Genomic DNA, 19,595 nt, shown 5'->3' with positions numbered 1-19,595 from the left:
AAATAAACAAAATAATTTTTTGGTTCTAAGACTTGTTTCCAAGAGAGGAAAAAAGGTAAGGAGAGTGTATTCTGTATATCCATGATTGGAAAAATCAATAATATCTACTAAATCCATGATTTCTGTGTACAACATATGGCCATGGAAATATTTAGCCAAGCCGACCAATGATGATAAAAAAGTCACTTTTGTGTACCAAAAAGAAATGCTAAACTTAAAGGTCAAACAGTAATTTCAAGAAATTGATCCTCACATTATAACCAAATCCACCAGACCATATAGTGAAATGAAAAATACCAATATTTACATGGTCACAAGTATGATGAACAGAAATGTTGAGTCTGAACTAAGAATACCTTTCTGATGTTCAAAGAATTGCTACCAATATATCTTTCAACACTTATGGATTACAACTTCATAGCAGATTACAAGAGTGGGTAAATCAGTGCCACAGCTTCATGCAGAACCCGGGCGGTGTAGTCGTCGGTTTTTTGCTTGAAATGCATTCTGAAAATGTATCTACAAGTTGTTCTGCAAGAGACGCTGGATCTTCAATAAAGGTATCAACAAACACCTTCACAATCTTAACTTCTTGTTGGGATGCTCTCAAGCTGTACCAAGTGAGAAATTTCTGCCTGAAATTTTTTTCGATATAACCCTTGCACTCCAACCATCTAATTACCTTCACATAATGCTCGAAATCCCGATCTGAAACACCGTTTTCAGCACATTTGTCATCCTGTCTTTCCCCAGTTCTCATCTTTGATGTGCCACCATCTTGGGGTTCCCCTCCTTTTCGAGTCCTATTTTCCTGGTCCTTGCAGCTGGATTTTGGTCTCTCACCCCTACCAAGACTATCCTTTAGCACTTCAAGCTTGCAGGGAGTAATAGGCAAACCATCTTGAGAACAGCTAACAAATTGCTGGCCATCCATTCCAGACCGAACAAGGGTACTTAACTGATTATCAGTGTTGAGTTTTGGGGCAGCTGGTCCATGCCTGTTCTCGAGCTTAGATCCAGCAGAGTTGGGAATCAAACCAACCATTCCTGCAGCAGTTGCCTCATTCAGAGCAGAAACTGTTCCTGCAGGCATTCCTTCTTCACCATTGTCACTGAGGTTAAAAGCATCAGTGGATAATATAGCCGAGGAAAGTATTTCGATGCCCTTTGAATAGGCAGGGGAATTTTTTCCTAGGTTATTGGTCCGATCACCATAGGGAAGAATGTCAGTAGTTTCGTCTTCAACTGAAGAAGGATTAGAAAGGTCGCTACAGTTGGTTGCATGACTTTGGCTTCTCTCAATTTCTAAACAGCCTGGGTTCTCTTCTACCTCCCCAATTGTTGAGAACTGAACTTCAAATTCCCTCAACTCCCTTGTCCCCTCAAACTGAACAATTTTGAAATGATATTTGGTAGCAGGTGATAGTCCCATCACAAGACACCTCGCCTTCGGTTGTCGTAGAATACATGTTGGTTCTGCCGGGTAATCTGCATCATCTGCCTTACGATGCCATAAGGTGAACCCGATCTGGTTCTCAGAGGATCCATTTTCGTAACTCAAAACTAGAGTGAGGGATGTTGACTTAACATCTTCAAATCTAATCATGTTTGCTGGAACAAAATTTGCATCTGCAAAGCTAGCTAACTAAATCAGATACTGACAGAAAACACTTAAAACAGAATTGCATGGGAATAAGAAAAGAAAAAAAAACTTCGCAAATGTTAAAAAAAAAACAATAAATTTGCAGCAGGAGAATTGAAAACCTATTAAGAATATGTTAAAATTTAAAGAAAGGATCTACCTAACATAATCTTACCTTGAACGTCAGGATTAGGTGAAAGATGCAAGGATTGGCTGGAGACCATCGAGTCCAATAACTCAATAGCAGAAGCACAGAGTTTTTGAACTTCAGGGCCGGATGAAAGCCTGTTAACAATACCTCTACCCATCTTTACTGGTACACCGGCTATTGGTCCCACTTCCTCTTCAAGCTTCCTCACAGACTCATCAACAATCTGATAAAGCACTTTACACTTTTCAGTTCCATGGAGAAGCTTTTGGCTCAGAGAGACACGATAGCACAGTATGTCGACCCTTCTTGTATCTTTTGCATGAATAAGTTGTTTTCTACAGCACCTGAAGAAAGGAAAACAAATCAAATCCCCTTGCTTCTTTCTGTGAACAGAAGACAATCCTAGCCAATTAACTTTGGTTTTTCATCATTCAATAACAAAATTGCAATTCAAGAAGATGCTGAACAACAGGAACAGAAGGCTTACAAGACAGCCGTACTCATCAAGAGAAAGAAGAATGTAGAAACCGCCACTTATTTATGAAGTGAAGTCCCATTTATCAACAAGAATATACAACTACATTAATTCATCAAGAAGAGGAAAATTGATAATATTTTAGAAGAATTGGATTGGGTCTGATAACATGAATATAACAAGTTAGTTATATTATAAGGTCTCACAGTTGAAGGATCTGTGGAACCCAAAAAAGCTCCTTTCATATTTGTCTGAAAACTAGAAATACGAAAATATAAGAGTAATTCAACTACTGATTCTGCGACTACAAGAAAAAAAAAAAATCTATAGAAGAGATTATTACCCAAGCAAATCATTTAATTTCCCACAAGACACACAGTAGAAGCTCCCATCAATTCCCTTGCTTCGTCCAGCTTTCAAAATTCCCGATCTTACATCTTTCAAAGCACATTCAAGATGACATGACATGTTGCATGAGTCACCTTGAAATGGAGGCTCTGCACTGCAACTTATCCACAAGCTAGGATCCTTGTTATCATCATACTGACGACAGATGCAGCATGAACACCTTCTACAAAATGCATCTCCTGGATTTAGAGTCGCTCGACAAGCCAAGTTTTTGCAGCAAGCTGTACTAACCAAATCATTATGAGAACTGCTGGTTGGAAAGTCCGTTGCAGGAACAGAAAGTTGAGCTACATGCTCAGATTTCCTCTGCCTTTTGGTAATTTTATGACCACCTGAAGGAGACTGTGGCTCAAGATTTTTCAAAACCTCGGACACGGAAGACTTCTTTTCGGATACAAGTCTCAAAAGATGCCCAATTATTTTCTGCTTCGTCAAGCCTGTATATTTTCTTTCTTTCCCCATCTCTGCACACAGGACCTGTAGAATATCTTGACGGCTCCATGACTGCAGTGTCTCACTTGCAACATTTGACTTTGAAATTTCATGTACAAGTTCTCTCTTCTCTTGCATAGTCAACTTACTACATTTTGGCGAGTCGAAAATAGCACCTAGGAGGTAGTATAATCAACATCCAATGAGTACCAATTTATTGACACTTGACTACACCACAGCCAGGTTTAGAGGCAAAATAAACACGAACTTTTATGCATAGGATCAAAAAATGTAAAGAAATTCAACAACTACACATAAATTTTTTTTGCCAAATTACCATCCTAGTCATAAGATTTCTGTTTGATTTCAATTTGATCCCTATATGATTACATAAAGCTCAATTATGTCTCTATGGTTGGGTTAGATCTCCCAAACCCCCTACAGTATATGACAACTATATGAAAAATTTTCCTTAAACTTGGCATACAAGCCCATGCCCCTTCCTACCATGAGATAACATACACTTCTTCTCTAACTTGACCAACTCAAAGATAGATAACTTGGAAGTTCTAGGTATAAGAAATAAAAACAATGAACTATATAGCCACAAAAACCAAATTTTCGGTCAAATCCGACCTCAAGGACACAGAAAATTCTCCTTGTAATAAAACTCTAATGCAAAAACAAAACCTTCTAATCCCAGAGAAGCCTAAAAAAGAAAGCCGTCAGTAGATACCACTAAAAACAAAAACCCAAAACCAGACAGATACCAAAACCAAAACTAAAACAACACAGTACAAAACCCCAGAAGAATTTAAATGAAAGAATTAGAAACACAAAACAAAATCTGGAAGAAAATGCATCAAAAGGGTACCATCACAGGAAGAATCAGCAGCCATGGTGAAAGTACTCAAGCCTCCACATTACCACCAAAAGACCAACATCTTTAAACCTGCAAAAAAAGTAAAAGTAATAAGGAGAAAAAAAACACAAACACATATATAATTCCTGAAAATAGAAGAGAACAGAGAAAAAAGAAAACCATAAAATTAAGAGAAGTAGGAGGAAAAAAATTAGGTATATTCAGAGAGAAAGAGAGAGCGGAATCACAAGTACCAATAAAGGACACATTGTATTCCGCCACCATCAAAGATCCCATCATGAAGGTTGAAGGCTGAGAAAGCTCTCTCTCTCTAATTCTTTTATGGGTCCTTTTTTATCTTTTCAGAAACCAAAACCCAGGAGAGAGAGAGATTTACAGTGAGGAATGGAAAAAGAAAGCAAAAAGGAAGGACCCCAAGTGAAAAAGTGTCCAATTTGTTATTAAAGATGCAATTTTTTTTGGGTGGCAGTTTGAAAAGTTGCAAAATTGACGAGTTGGGGAAATTTGCAATGCAAAACCCAAGCACCCATTATATAATTTCTTTTCTTTCACAGTTCTTTTTGTATTTGTTATCAATTGGTCAATGTAAGAACTAAGAAGAAGGGATCCAAATGAGGCAAGATGAGATCGAGAATATTAAGACAGATAGACTTTCTTTAAGAAAAATGAGAAATATTTTCATTTTAAATAAAAACAATAATATTAAGGTAAAACTTTAATATTTGTTTTCTTTCAATACATAGTAAAAAGAAGATAGTTCTTTTAGAAAAACAAAAGTTTGCCATGGGACAAACATCGATACCATAGTTGGTCGACAAAATAAAGATAAAAAAAAAAAAAAAAACTTAAAATGTATCGAACATTTTTTCTTTTTTTATCAATTTGAGATAAAAAAAAATAAAAATTGTTGATGGATATAGAATAATATTAAATTGGTAAAAAATGTAAAATAGAAGTATGGGAAGGTCAAATAATCTATTTTTATTGATCTTACAGTAGAAGATAGGAAGTTGACCATTTTTATCAACTTGATAAGTAAAAACAAAACAAAAGAGTTCACACTTGAATGCTAGGATTCTTTGTTCATTGACACATACAGAAGTAAAACTACCATATTTTCTTATGTGCAGACTATTATACTTTGCTAAGAAAATTTAAAAACCATAAGATTTATCTTGAAAAAAAAATCATGTATGATGGTGTATATCATTATATATTGTTCATCAAGGTTGTTAGGTAGAGAGATACAGGTTCATTATTGATTGCAACTTCTTTTTAATTAAAAAATTCTTTACATTGTAATCTTCATCTTTACAGTGGAAACCCATACATCAGATGTTGGACATAAGACATGGCTTTATTATAAACAAATTATCTAATTTTTTATGTGGGTTATTCTCTCTTTATCATTCATTTTGTGAGGGAATTGAAGTTTACCTCTAAATCTTTTTCTTAACTAGTAGTAATAGAATGATGTCAAAAGCTAGTTATTAGATGAAAATTCTCAAGTGACAAAAGAAGTTGTTTAAGACTTTTCTGTAATCAAACTTTACATGTTAAATAAAAACAGTACGTGATATATGTATAGTAAAGTTATATTTAATTGATGTCTATCCCCCTCGCTAAAACAAAAAACAAAAATTAGGAAGATGTTATGAAGAAATTTTGTCACGTAGAGCGTATTATTTTAAAAGGTGGAATGAATAAAGAGCGGGTAAGAATGTGATATTTTTATGTTTGAACTCTATAAAAACAAGTGACATGATTCAAAAAACTAAATTTAACCTAAATAATAAAGAAAATTTTAAATTATTCGATAAAAATTCTTACTGATGTTTTGTGTCGAAAAGAAGCATTTATTAAAACAAACAACATTTTATGTTAGGATTTTTTTTTCTAAGTAGAATCCAATAAAATAGGTCAAGCTTTTACTATTAGCATAGACAATGTATTTTTCTCGAAAAAAAAAACAGACTATTGTCCTAATGAGTTTCAAGTAGAACTAATTCAACGAAGAACTCAAGAAGCACAAACATCAACTCATACCATTTTCAACATCGTTTGACATTTCACATATGTTATGATTAAATATATCTATTTGACATTAAAATCTATAATGTCATCAATCAAACTTCAATCTTGAATGACTAAATTAATGTCAGTATATGTAATTTTGAGACAACTTTTCAATGTCAAAAAATGTTATCGTAATAGATTATAACAAACGTCAATTAATGTTTGTTGTTGACCATATTAAAAAGACATGCATACAAAACTAATATCGACAGATTTTAGATATGTCATCTAATGCACTTTTCTGTGGATTCTAAGTACTACAAAAACAAAGGCAATAAATTTGTTTATGTTAATATTTTAGAGTTGCAAGAATCTATTTTTATTGTAGCCATCCAAAGTAAATCAACTCCATCAAATAGTAATAGAACTTCGAAATTCATTAAACCTATTTCTTCTCCCTAGAAAATCCTAATATACAATTTTTACCATTCAAACCTTTATCAAACAAAAAAAATAATAATTTAATTAGACACATACAAAATTTAAAAAGTGAACTAAATATAAACTTGTAATTAAATTGAGATAGGAAAAATGTTTGTTATGATAATCATGAAGAATGAATGAAAGTATGAATTATATATTATTGAAAAAATTAATCATTAATTACGTAAAAAGGAAAAGCTATACAACATCACTCGACGTTGTATCAATATTTTTTGTCGACATTTCTATAAAATTGATACATTGATAATTCAACAAATAAAATAAAATAAATGTAAAAGGGAGTAGGTGGATTGCATAATGTATAGAAAGCAAAGCCAAATTGATAATTAAATTCTACAACGGCTTCAAATCTATCCTCAATTTGTCGGCAGTTGTTTTGCCTTTCATTACTCCTTATCTTTTTTTTTTTTTTTGTCATATATTTTTCTTAGGCATATTTCATTTCTTTAGTTTTTAAAATCAATTTTTAAATACTAATTGTAAAATAGCTCATGGGTTTTTTAAAGGCAATTTTTTTTCTTAACAAAATTGTTAGAAATGTATTGGAATTGGTATATGACTTTTGTTTTAAATTGATATGTAGAATTAATCAACGTGATGACTAAAAAAAGTTGTGTTTTTCTAAAACCAGTGAATGGAAACCCACAAAAATAAAATATATGAGTATTTTAAAATAAAAGAATTGGCAAACTTTATATAAATAAAAGAATGTTGCTATTTTATTTTTAAAATTTGAATTTAATCACAATTTAGTTCTTTTAACATCCCAACCTATATAAATTTGAGTATAATGCTACTGTCTATTAATTTATTTAAAAGAACTAAATTAATTATCACTAATTTTATATCAATATTTAAAATAATTTTAAAAAATTGATCAATTAGCTCTCCAAGAAACAAAAAGTTGAATAGGTGTGGATATAGTTTTAAACATTGAAATTGGGTAGAATCCTAATTTGTTTTCGTAATTGCGTATTGAAAGTCTGCACAATAATCCTATATATTTTTTAAAAAGTAAAAATAAAAGTCTAAAAGTTGACATATTTAGATGAAAAAAGAAAATTTTTTAGGCAACCAACAAATCCTAAAACATATAAATTGAGTTCACCATTTTTGGATATATATGAATGATATATATAGGCTAAGCTAACACATAAAGAAAGAGAATATTTTAAGAGAAAGAGTGAGTCATCCAGATTCTAATTATTGCAACTAAAACTTGTATTTAATTCATGGCTCTATCAAATGAGGAATATAAAATGCTTTTCTTTTTTCATAATTCTTTAGATTATCTTTTCTCTTTTGCAAAAAGATTAAACTCTCAATGAGTACTCTCACAATGGTTGACTTCGAGGCAAATACCTCCAAATAGAATCATTACTCACAAGTTACAATTACCTATTTCCACTCATTATTTGAGTTTAATTAATTAGTTTTTTACATATTTATGTGAAAGTTTCAATTCAATGCCTTACATTATTCAACTTAGCTTTGATGGTTTATTATTGGTGGTGTTGTTATTGGTCTTAAACTTCACAAATCTTCCATATTATTGTTTTAAAAAAAATTAAATTGTAAAACTAAGTATTGAAGAATGGGTTTAGTTTTTCAATTTTATTTTGAAGTTTTTTCTTTTGTAGAACAATCCTTCCAAGCTTTTAACACTTTTATTTTTACCTTCATTAGTTACTCATAAGTGAAATTTGAATTCATCCCGAGGTAAATTTGTTTGTTAGGATTAAAGAAAAAATCACAAAGGAAAGAACAAAAAAAATTGGAGCGAATTGTTTCCTATGTTTACTTAAAACAAACTTCAAATCTTAAAATCTTAAAATAAATTTATTAAAGGGACATTTTCAAATATAACAAAAAAAACCAAAATATTTATAAAAGGTAACAAAGTGTTATATTTTATCAATAATAGAAATTGATAAACACTTATTGTGATATTAATGAAAACACTTCTTGTTGAGAACTCTACTTGGAAAACATAAAACAGAAAATACAAAAAGTCAACTGATTTAACGAGCCTACGTGTCGAAAAGTGGAATCGTTGAGCAAGAAACGCAATTAGAAATGTGGATCGTCAAGCGGGATTGAGCATGGAACTTTAGTGGAGAGTGGGATTTGGATCAAGACATGGACGCAAGAAGAGTGTTTGAAGCGTACTAAAATGAGGATATTTGAATAAAATCACATGCACCTATCATTTCTCGTTAAATTTGAAACTCGAAACCATTTTTGATTGGAATCAAAATATTGTATCATTCATTAAAAAAAGAAAAAAAGAACCTCTAAAAGTTACATAAAACTCATAAACCCCACATACCTACTTACACCTAGAAGCAAACACCTATGTACACCTAAAAACTAACATCGGGAGTGTTTTTGAGTCACTAATTGATTTAGTTATAATCACAGTTTGATAATGTTTAGGAAACTAACTATTTAGCCTCAATATAATAATTTAACCTGACTAAAAAAAGAGTATAAATACAAATCTATAATATATAAAAAGTAGGAATCTGAAGGGAAAAAAAACATTTATAAACACACCTTCATCTTTTTAGAATGTCAAGTTTATGCCATTAATTCAACCACTTTAAATAACTAAACAATTTTAAGCAAATGATTAAAAAAGCGTTCAAATATATTTTTTTAAAAAAAAAACATTTCAAATAATGTTAATAACTTATAAAAGATTTTGTTATTAATTCACCGTAATTTCTTAAACCACCCTAAAATATGAATTAATAAAAAGTTTCTAATTAAATAGAGGGGTTTTAAAAATAAAAATAATAATAAGATATTTACACTTAATAGAAAAAAAATCACTAAAAATCATTAAATATTTTTTTACAATTTTTCAATTAAAGGAGGTTTTTCGAGTGGTTTTTATATTAAAATAAAATCTCATATATCCATTTAATTTCATGGTTTTGCAAAAACAATTTTAAACTACAATACTCATTCTTAGACTAAAATACTCATAAAAATTCAAGCACGGTTACATTTAAAATGTATTACACCATACACCTCACCATCCTATTATTTTAAAGATTTCATTTCATTAATTTAATTAAAAGTCAGATTTTAGAAGTTATATAATCGAAAAGGTATTATAACTCTAACATATCTACCACTGTAAAATAATTATTCTTTATTATCAATCTTTACCAACATCTAAACGCTTTATTCTTTTTTCTATTTGGATTTCAGTGTTTTGTTCTCACATTAGCCATTTTTACACAACTTTTTTTTTTTCTTTTAGTAGTCATACATAACATTTTAGAATAAAGCTCTTTATGTTATAATAAAGCTCTTTAAATATAAAAGGACTATGCATGGATGATTAAAAAATACAATTCTCACGAAAAAAGATATATACTACTTGATATTTACGTCCTTATTTTATAAAAAAATTTAAAATATTTGTAGAATTTTTAATTTTTTCTCTATTATTGTTTTTCCAATATTGATAAAAAAAAAAAGTAATATTCTATCATTCATATATTAAATATTATGTCACGTAAATTTAATATTGACTACTTTAACCTTATTGAAAAGTATTTAAAACTAGAGAATTAAATTGAAATAATCTTTTTACAAAAATAAATTAAATTAAAAACTATAAAATTCGAACTTCATGGATATTTTATACAATAAAGTCATTGAAGTATTGAAGAAACTAAAATTTGAAACATTATTAAAATAATAGTTACATTAAGTAATATTCCATTCAAATTATTAGAGAGCTAGTTTATTTGAAAAAAAAAATCGACAATTTTATCCTTTACATTTTTCACTAATTAGGAAAAATATCATACTTCTTTGTGTTTTGTATTAATTAAAATATATCAATTTTATTTAACTATACAATCTGATTTCTCTAAATAATAAATTGTTTATTTTTGTAATGTTCTAAATTTAAATAAAAAAATTTAAAAATACAACAAAGGCAATAACTACAAGTTACTCTTTTATTTTGTGACAAATAAGTTAAGATTAACATTTATGATTTTGTATTTAGTTAAAACTAATAATAGAATTTAAAATGTTTAAAACCCCACAAGTTTTCGCAACCTTCATAAATCGAAAGGTTCTTCAACGTTATTGTTCTCTCCTTTTTGTGGATTGTATAACTTGGATAATATTTTAAGATGGTAAACTTTGATCTATTTTTTTAACTCTTTTTTCATAAATAGTTTTAAGTATTAAACACAACAAAATTAATTAAAAACGTTTGTCAAACTTTCACTCTATTTTTAATAAATTGAAAATAATTTATTAGAGTTATTATTAATTTTGCGAACACAATAGCAAACAATTATGGAAATTACAATTTCACTCATTATTTAAAATTATTAAACACGTGCAATGCAATTCTTTTAAGAAAAATTTAACAGATGATAAAAGAAAAATATATACATGCTTGCCAAAATAATCAATTAAATCTTGCATTTTACAAATACAAATACTACATTGAAAACTTTTTTAATACATCCGAAGCTTTTCAATCTCACATTCATATTTATTCACAAGAAAAAGAAAAGCTCATTTCCATGATGGTGTGAATTAGAGGTTATATTTTTCATAAAGAAAAAGAGGATTTTTTTACAGCAAAAATGAACACGATTTATTAAGCAACTACCTGATAAAAATAATTAATTAAATTACATTAAAACTAAGAAGCATAAAGCAATTCCCTAAAATTTTAGCAATGACTATTTGTAGTCTAACGTCTGTATATTTGAAACCTATAAATATTTTTCTGAATTTAAAGAAACACACTAAAACTACCATAATTCAATCAAATTTCCAACAAATCAAAGAAGTGAATTTGAGTGTAGATAAAGAAGAATTGGAAACTTCGAACTTTCAGAGACATAACAAAAATTATAAAGTGAGAAATTCAACGAATTTGGTTTTAAAAGAAGCAGTGTGAGTTTAAATCACTCTATAATCCATTTGTACTTCTATAAATTCTAGATCAAACAACCAAACCAACCCGCTTACATAAATTGACTAGAAAATTTTGAACTTAAACTCAAGCTAATTAAGCAAACTGTTGTTACCATGAAAAAAGGTCAAAGGTACTATAATTAAACTATTACCAGCAAAATCAAAGTTCCAAAATAGCTGCAACAGCTCGTTGTCTTCATAAGAAAAGGAGTGAACAGGAAAATACTGGCTGAAACCATAACCAAAATTTAAGCAGCACCAGCTCCTTTTCCCTTCTTTCTTTGGAGCTTCTTCATATAGAATTCGAGCTCTTTGCCCTCCAAGATATATCTGTTAATTTTTCCAAGACGTCAGTCAACATACCTCAATGATTGTGCTCATCCAAGTAAGAAAGAACATGAGAGAATAGAGAATCATTAAGAGCTTCGAAATCCTTACCCATCTGCTCGGCCACATTGACCAGGCCTTGATGAGATACAAGCCATCAAACGACCACTGCTGAATTGTTCTTCAATATGTGGGTCAAGCTTGCGGTCCTGCTGACGTTTCTCTATTTTGCGCTGGACATGGTTACTCTTCTTTACCTCCTCAGTGCCAGCATCGCCTTCCTATCAACCATAAAAATAAAGCTGTGAAATTGTGTTGTGCCCCATTCAACCAACTCTAATGGACATGGTAACCAACGCACTAACTTCTCATGAGAAACTTAATTGCACATAAATACTTGTACTGAAAATTAGATAGACCAAATCAATCATTTAATCTATGAATCATCCTCTACCTCTTCCTTCTTAACAGATGCAGAGGTCTTCTTCTTCCGGCCAATATCCACTCCATAATGCTGAAGATACCACTGCTTAAATGGTGCTGCATCAACTTGAACTATGGCACTCTTCACTAAGGTTTGAGTACGAACAAGCTCATTGTTAGATGCATTGTAGACCACATCAAGAAGACGGGTCTTTCTAGTCACGGCCTCACTACCCCAAGAATAATTTCCAGTATCCAGCCTAAACGCACGCCACTTCACATTACCCCCTCGAACTCTAATCCTCCTGATTGACTTGTCACTGGATAACTTGGTGTTGGCAGGTTGCCTTCCAAGCTCATACCTTCACATACAGCAAGGAAAGAAACAATAGCAGATGAAAATTGTATCTTGATTTGAACAAAAGAAATCATCTGTGATTGACATATAAAATTAAACAACAATCCATCCGAGAGAATCAGAGGGATAATGCAGAGTAAAAAAGCATAAACACCCGACATAAGAGAAGATTAAATCTATATTGGAGAAGAAAACAAATGACAGTTCCTTTCTGCTAACTCTACAACACTTATCCACACAAAAAAAAAAAACAAAAAATTCGGCCTAACGTACAAAAGTACAGATTCGTACTAATATTGGGCAAAGAAAAAATATACGAACTTTCCAGTGAAACTATTACCAGTTAATGTGAGGAAATGGAAACAAAAACTGATTGTTAAAAATATACTTGATGAAATATAAAAAGTGGTAGTTACTTTCGCTTCTTCCTCCAAGCCTTCTTCTTGCCTCCAGTTTCACGCCTTTTGTGCATAGAATCACGGGAAATACCTATAGGAAAAAGAAAAAAGTTCTCTCAGATTAACAAAAAGAAAACACGTACAGAATTTAGATGTGTGTTAACAATATGTAAAATCTATCTCACATACCCATCTTGGTAAGACGTGGGCTCTCGGAGTAAAGACGAGTCTAGGATTCCTGAAAAAATATCAACCAAGCCAACAATCCAATGCACATCAAACCAAGGCAAGCCAAAAAAAATTGAAAACCTAAACAGTAGCACCAATGACTAGTAAATAAAAAATCAGTAACATAAATGTCCGAAGAAAAAACATCAACATCACAGGTAACCTCGGAACCATTAGAACAACAGCTAACAATAAGTCAACCAGATCTTAGAGCTAAAACCGAAGCAAATTGATAACCAAAAACCAATATTGAAGAAGTGCAAAGAGAATATACAGAATATTTAAAAAGTTATGAAGAATTGTAATAGCCATTGCATCAGTAATAAAGAAAACTACCACAATAACCATGAAATCACCATGAGCAGCAGAGAGAGAACACCCATTGTTAATTACAATTCAATATTTAGCATTCAAACAAAATTACGGAACTGTGAGAAGGAGTAGTGAGTAAAGAAGGAATAGTAAAATTAAACAAACAAACATTCAATCAAGATTGTGAAAATGGTAAAACACAAAGAAATCTTGTAAAGAAGATAACAGATTCAGTGAGGAACGAACCTTGAACGATCGAGAGAAGGTCGAGAGAGAGAATGGAGGGGGCTGAGAGGGGTTTTGATGCGGCGAGGGTTAGGTTTAATTTGCTTTCAGTTTGTTTCACTTTCTTTTCAATGGGCTGGGCTAAAAAGGTTTGACTTTATTTGTCTTGGTTTGGGCCGTTTCATTGGGCCTTGCTCTAAACTTTTAAGGCCAACCCTATCAAATTGAGTTCTGTATTGGGCCACTATGACGTCGAATTTAGATACTCGTAACTAAACATTTGATTTTTGAAAAAATGGTATTTGAATGTGCAACACTTTTAAGACTTTAATAATTAATAATTAATGTTACCTTCACCAAATTGTAATGAAAATCAGTTTAATCCAAATAAGACTTTATTGATTGATGAATCATAAGTTGTAAACAAAACTAAACATTTTTTAGTACAACAAATGAGAGTCGTGAGATTTCATTCTCTCATCTTTAAGTTAGAAGATCATGTCAAATTATTGTTAAGTTAAGCATGTTTTGAATTGTTTTTAGTCACGTTTATCGAATTTGTTGCTTTTTAATATTATTGTTACAATTACCGTTACCGTTCTCATTTGATTCTACTAGTAGCGACAACGATAACTGTAACAATAAACGTAACAAAACCATAATAGTCATATTCTTATAGTAACAATATATGTAAAGGTAGCGATAAAGGCAATGAATCCACTTTTTCAGTTGCAATTCAATTGAGTACCTTTTATTCCACAGCTAGATTACAAAATTTGTTAACAAATTTCAAGGCAAGAGCCACATCTCATTATAGTTATGAAAAACATGTAAACGACAAACAAAAGCAATAAACTAGGTCTTACTTTTAACATTACCACTGATGGATTACTTTTCAACCAAGGTAAACATGTCGTAATTATGTTAGAAATCATTTAAAATGAACCGAAAATATAGAAAATCTATTAGGTATAGATTTCTTTTAACAATATTATGTATTGTTGATAGACTTCTATTAGCTATATAGTTTATCACTTATACACTATAGGGTTAAATCTAAATTTTATTTTATTTAATAATACTTTCAAATTTATAATTGAAAATTCCTATAAAAGAATAGGAAAACTTAATTTTTATTAGAATCCTCGTAATATTATGGAATGAGAATAGGTTTGTTTAGAATTTTTAAATTTTAACTCAACTAAAATAAATGCTACTAAAATTGAGCGTATTAAGAATGAGAGCGATAGATTTAGTGTTAGGGATGTTTCTACGACTCTATAACTTTTTAAGATGGTATATATACTTTTATCAACTACCTTCCAAAATCAAATTGTTTGGTTGGAAATTCAAACTTTTGCAAAGAAGGTTTAGGATTATGTTGTTGAGTCACTTATGGAGCTCCATTTAATTGACTATATTAAGGAAGTCCTCTCGAATAATCACAATTGCAACCTTGTCGTTCATAAATTTAACTTTCTACGTTCGATATTTTGGACTTTTTACCTTATGGTTTAAAGACTACCTTACATAAATGGATCTTGCCAAACTAACACAAATGGTACTTTGGATAAATGATGGCATGCCTACGTTCTTTTTTTTTTTTTTTTTGGTTTTTTGAAGTCTTGCACCATAAGCATCGATTGATATACCAAAAAACATAACCCTTTGATTTTTAGTTTTTTATAGGACAACAACAGGTGAGAGAATCAAATCTCTAGGTATGGAGGTCATGCCAATATCACTAAATTAAGTTCATTTTGACCATATAACCTCTCCATTTAATACAATATTAATAACAAATCATCTAATTTTAAATACGTCTAATAGAGTTTGACATGTTTCTCTAAAATGATAGATTCTCTAACTTTAACAGTTGTGCTCCAAATTTTTAAAGAAATGGTGTGCCTATCACATAACAAATTCATTGTCTCATAAAATTAATGAATCTATTGAACATAGATTACAACATCTTGTCTAATAGTATTTCTCTCTATTTGATCATTTTCAGTGAATTATTAGTCACAAAAACGTGAATATTTAGATTACACTAGTTTAAAAGTTCAAATTAGATAAAAAATTAGAAAGTTCATAAACTGTTTGTACTAATTATACACGTTCTGAAACTTTTATTTTAAGAATCTTATGACTATAAAATATCGATATCATCATAAATATTTAGGTCTTTATTTTATCAAAAATAGAAGATAAAAACGTCAATAAATGGATATTTGTAAAAAATTATAAAAATAAAAAATATAAATTATTAAATAAATATTTTATTACTTTAAACACGTTAACATGTCTATTATGTATGATGTATATTGAGACTAATAACTAATGATAACTAATGACCTCTTGTTGGGTTATTTATTTACATACATACACCCCTGTATTATGAACTTTCTTCACAATAAAATGCAAATAGCAAATCATCTCTTATATGGTTGATAGAGAACCCATCAAAACTTATAAAAATATGAATGAAAATATCAACATGTTAATTAACAGAAATTTAATATTTTGCAAAGTTAAAGTAAAGTCAAAATGTGATTTTAGATTTAGTCAATCATAGATTAGAAGAAGAAGAAAACATAGACGGACATATATTTGAGAATAAAGTTTAAATTAGTAATACAAGGTCGTAAGTTCAAAAGGGGGGTGTAGCTCATATGGTAGAGCGCTCGCTTCGCATGCGAGAGGCACGGGGTTCGATTCCCCGCACCTCCATTGCATTTTTGTCATACTTTTTGCTTTCGTTTTTCAGCTTGCGTAAACTTTAAAATGTTAAAAACTTACCTTAAATATAAGCAAAAATCACTTTGTTTAAGATGAATTTGTGGCCATTAAATCTTGGAATAATTGAGAATAAAGTAATCAAATTTAAAATATTAGTATTTCTTGGAATAATTGAAATAAAGTAATCAAATTCAAAAGTTGTTATTTAACCTTAATTAATTAACTTTTTGTTAAAAAAATATGTTAGTTATCCATATTCTACTTTTGTTTTAAAACTTTTAAATTTGTTAATATACTTTTTTGGTAAACGAAATAAATATTCTTTTTCTTTAATTTTTTTTTAAATTTTGGTCATTCAACTTTTATACATAATTAACAAATTTTTTTTTAAAAAAAACAACCATTTTGATATTTTCTTAGCTATTTTCGTTCTAATTTTTATATACCCAATGTCTATCTATAACCTACATGGAATAAACTTACACTCATGTTAGCATGTACTAACACATACTTTTCATTATGTCATTAATTTACCAAAATAAATAAATAAAATTAGGATTAATCCATAAAGTTTAGAGTTCCCTCACCTTATACTAAAAAAAATTACATTTTTTAGTGATTTGTAAATATCTACTCATTTCACATAGTTTACGAAAAAAAATTGAATGACTAACTGCTAAAAATATTTAGAGAAAAATATCTTTTTAGTCTACAAATTGTGGTTGGTCCCTAAGTTTTACAAATATACCTTCCTAGTTCTGAAGTTTAAAAGGTTAGATTCATATTAAATGTTTAATTCAACTCTTTTTAAAAAAGGACTTTTCATATCATTTTAAATAACTAAACACCTTTCTAAATGATGATGAAAAAATGAATGATTTTTAACTTTTTTTTACAATTAGTGTCAATGAACTTTGGTTTGTTTGTTTTTTTTTTTGGTCAACGAATAAAAGACAAAGGAAGAGTTGATTTATAATTTTTTCCATTTTTCATTCTCAGTTGAAAAAACAGATTATTCTTTCTTTCATTGTATAAATTTCATCAAGCTGCTTGATCAAGACATATACAAGACAAAAACCCATAAATTAGCATTGAGCTTATAGCTCAAAATAATTTAAATCCTTTATTTAAAATTGATATCATATATATTAAAATTAAGAACACACTAAAATCATCTTAGGAATGGTAACAAGCCAGCATTTTATTAATTTGCCAAGCATTATTCCAACTTGAAGGCCTTCCAAATGAAACCTTCCTCATATTTCGAACATTTAACGAATCGAGGAAAGATGACGGAGATGAAGAAGATGACGATGTTGAAGACGACGACATTGAGCTCTGAGGACTAGGAGACGCCATGAACTCGCAATCAGAACTAAGAAATGAAAAGGTTTCCAACTTATCGTTATAGTGATCTATAGTTGTTGTTTGAGCAGCGGCTTTTCCACCATCCCTACTCTTCATGATTTTCTTCCAAAACCTAAGTCTCATCCGAGGTAGGGGTCGAGATTTTGGTTGATCGATGTAGGGTTTTGGTACCCCAAGGCTGAGAACGGCAGGCGGAGGGCTGAGAGGTGGAAGCAAATCTTGAGGAGGAGGATCTTTGGGAGTTCCCGGTTGTGTTTCCCATTTGAAAGGGACTCCTTGATCAGCTGTTCCAGAGTAATAAATGCTATGAGAAGAATAACCAATCGAAGATGTTCTTGATATAACTTTGTTCTTCATATCCCAATGACATAATTTCCCTTCCATTTCCCCCCTGGAATTTGAATGAGTTTGGGGTTGGGTTTTAATGAAGTTTTTTTTAGTGGTTTGAGTTTGAAAGTCGTAGTTGTATGAGATTAAAGTGGGTTTGTGAGGTTGTATATATAGAGCAATGAATTCAATTGGAAAGAAGCTGTTTTTGAGGATTGTGATAGAGTTTTTTGGCACATGATCCTGTTTTCATGAGGATTAATTTATAAGTTATAAGCATGTGTAAAGTTTTCATTTTTTCTTCTTCTTCTTCTTAATTGGTTTGTATTTCTTGTTCTACTCAGTTTCTTCATATTTGAGTTTTAATTCTTTCCATTTCTTCTGCCCTTGGGAATTTAAATTTGTAGCATACTATATTATATAAAAGAATTGACATCATTTCATCATATTCAGTTCTGACTTTTGTGATTACAAGAGTTGATGAGTCATCTCAGGCTACAATTTTCTACACAATTAAAACCTATTTGGATTCTCCTCATATATATACTCAAGTAGTACGTTAGAAATTGAAACTAAAAAAATAAAAGAGAAAAGATAACAATTTTGAGATTGATTAGGCTCGGTTTGGTAACCATTTTGTTTTTTAAAATTAAGTTTATAGATATTACTTCCAATGTCGATTTTCTTTTTTTGTCACCTATATTCTACCAACGGTTTAGAAACCTGAGTCAAATTTTGAAGAAAAAAATATAGCTTTCAAAAAGTGGTTTTTAGAATTTGGAATTTAGCTAAGAATTCACAAATCATAGTAAAAAAATGGAGAAGAACTAGGCTTAATATAAAAAAACTAAAAACGAAATAATTATCAAATGCGGACCTTAATGTGTTGAGTTAAATTCTAAAGTCTATAGTTAATATGGTAGAGTTAGAAAATCTACGTTTGAGATGCAAAATTATTTAGTATAAATATGTAGTTAAAATATTAGGAGAGAGAAAGAAGAAATATGAATTTTTCTACCGTGTAAACTTCAACCGCAAACACAATTGAAGTTAGTGAGTTAAGTTATTTAACTTCAACTTATGAAGTCAGTGAACTAAGCCTCCTACAAATGCATTGAATCAAATTAATGTTAATTGATTTAATTTAACGACTACAAAATGACTTTATAGTCGAATTAATTTAAATAGGTTCAAGTGAGATGAAATTCAAATAAGGAAGAGATAGATAATAATATATGTTTTCATAATGCTATGTAAAGATTTCATCGGCATACTTATAAAGACTAAATACATGTTTGAAATGATTGAGATGAGAGGACTTTGGTCAACAAATCCACAACTCGATCTTTCAAACACGTAGAAACTAACAATATCTTTACAAATAATTTTCTCACAAATAGAATGATAATCAATTTCA

General features: G+C 30.1%; 3 protein-coding genes and 1 non-coding gene across 4 annotated transcripts; 1 reads left to right on the top strand and 3 right to left on the bottom strand.

The window, feature by feature from the left end:
• Nucleotides 1–85: 85 nt before the first annotated feature.
• LOC101222501 (VIN3-like protein 2) lies at nucleotides 86–4,493 on the bottom strand. Its single transcript, XM_004148282.3, has 5 exons — nucleotides 4,225–4,493; nucleotides 3,983–4,060; nucleotides 2,612–3,284; nucleotides 1,818–2,137; nucleotides 86–1,629 (listed from the first exon to the last, which is right to left on the bottom strand). Exons 2-5 carry the CDS (start codon nucleotides 4,005–4,007, stop codon nucleotides 443–445), a joined length of 2,205 nt encoding a protein of 734 aa, XP_004148330.1. The 5' UTR covers nucleotides 4,008–4,060; nucleotides 4,225–4,493; the 3' UTR covers nucleotides 86–442.
• A 6,914-nt stretch (nucleotides 4,494–11,407) lies between these two features.
• LOC101222739 (40S ribosomal protein S8) lies at nucleotides 11,408–13,889 on the bottom strand. The gene is made up of 6 exons (XM_004148283.3): nucleotides 13,766–13,889; nucleotides 13,169–13,217; nucleotides 12,998–13,070; nucleotides 12,255–12,585; nucleotides 11,912–12,081; nucleotides 11,408–11,803 (listed from the first exon to the last, which is right to left on the bottom strand). The coding sequence occupies exons 2-6, from the start codon at nucleotides 13,170–13,172 to the stop codon at nucleotides 11,722–11,724; spliced, it is 660 nt and encodes a 219-aa protein (XP_004148331.1). The 5' UTR covers nucleotides 13,173–13,217; nucleotides 13,766–13,889; the 3' UTR covers nucleotides 11,408–11,721.
• A 2,512-nt stretch (nucleotides 13,890–16,401) lies between these two features.
• TRNAA-CGC lies at nucleotides 16,402–16,474 on the top strand. The gene has a single exon. It is a non-coding gene; the product is annotated as a tRNA-Ala (tRNA).
• Nucleotides 16,475–17,448: 974 nt separating this feature from the next.
• Nucleotides 17,449–18,647, bottom strand: LOC116402243. The gene has a single exon (XM_031881511.1). The coding sequence runs from the start codon at nucleotides 18,233–18,235 to the stop codon at nucleotides 17,660–17,662; it is 576 nt and encodes a 191-aa protein (XP_031737371.1). The 5' UTR covers nucleotides 18,236–18,647; the 3' UTR covers nucleotides 17,449–17,659.
• Between the last annotated feature and the right edge of the window lie 948 nt (nucleotides 18,648–19,595).

The sequence above is a fragment of the Cucumis sativus genome, chromosome 2, assembly GCF_000004075.3.
Source record: "Cucumis sativus cultivar 9930 chromosome 2, Cucumber_9930_V3, whole genome shotgun sequence".
Classification (NCBI taxonomy): Eukaryota; Viridiplantae; Streptophyta; class Magnoliopsida; order Cucurbitales; family Cucurbitaceae; genus Cucumis; species Cucumis sativus.
This window is presented reverse-complemented; position numbering and strand designations above follow the sequence as displayed.

Coding starts and splice junctions, on each gene's coding strand:
- LOC101222501 (XM_004148282.3), bottom strand. CDS start 4,007: ATGGCTGCTGATTCTTCCTGTGATG. Junction 2,138..2,611: donor AAATTAAATGATTTGCTTGG/GTAATAATCTCT, acceptor TCCTTTCTTCAG/GTGCTGTAGAAAACAACTTA. Junction 1,630..1,817: donor ACCTAATCCTGACGTTCAAG/GTAAGATTATGT, acceptor CTAGCTTTGCAG/ATGCAAATTTTGTTCCAGCA.
- LOC101222739 (XM_004148283.3), bottom strand. Junction 12,586..12,997: donor GCTTGGAGGAAGAAGCGAAA/GTAACTACCACT, acceptor CTGTATGTGAAG/GTATGAGCTTGGAAGGCAAC. Junction 12,082..12,254: donor CATCTGTTAAGAAGGAAGAG/GTAGAGGATGAT, acceptor TATGGTTGATAG/GAAGGCGATGCTGGCACTGA.
- LOC116402243 (XM_031881511.1), bottom strand. CDS start 18,235: ATGGAAGGGAAATTATGTCATTGGGATATGAAGAACAAAGTTATATCA.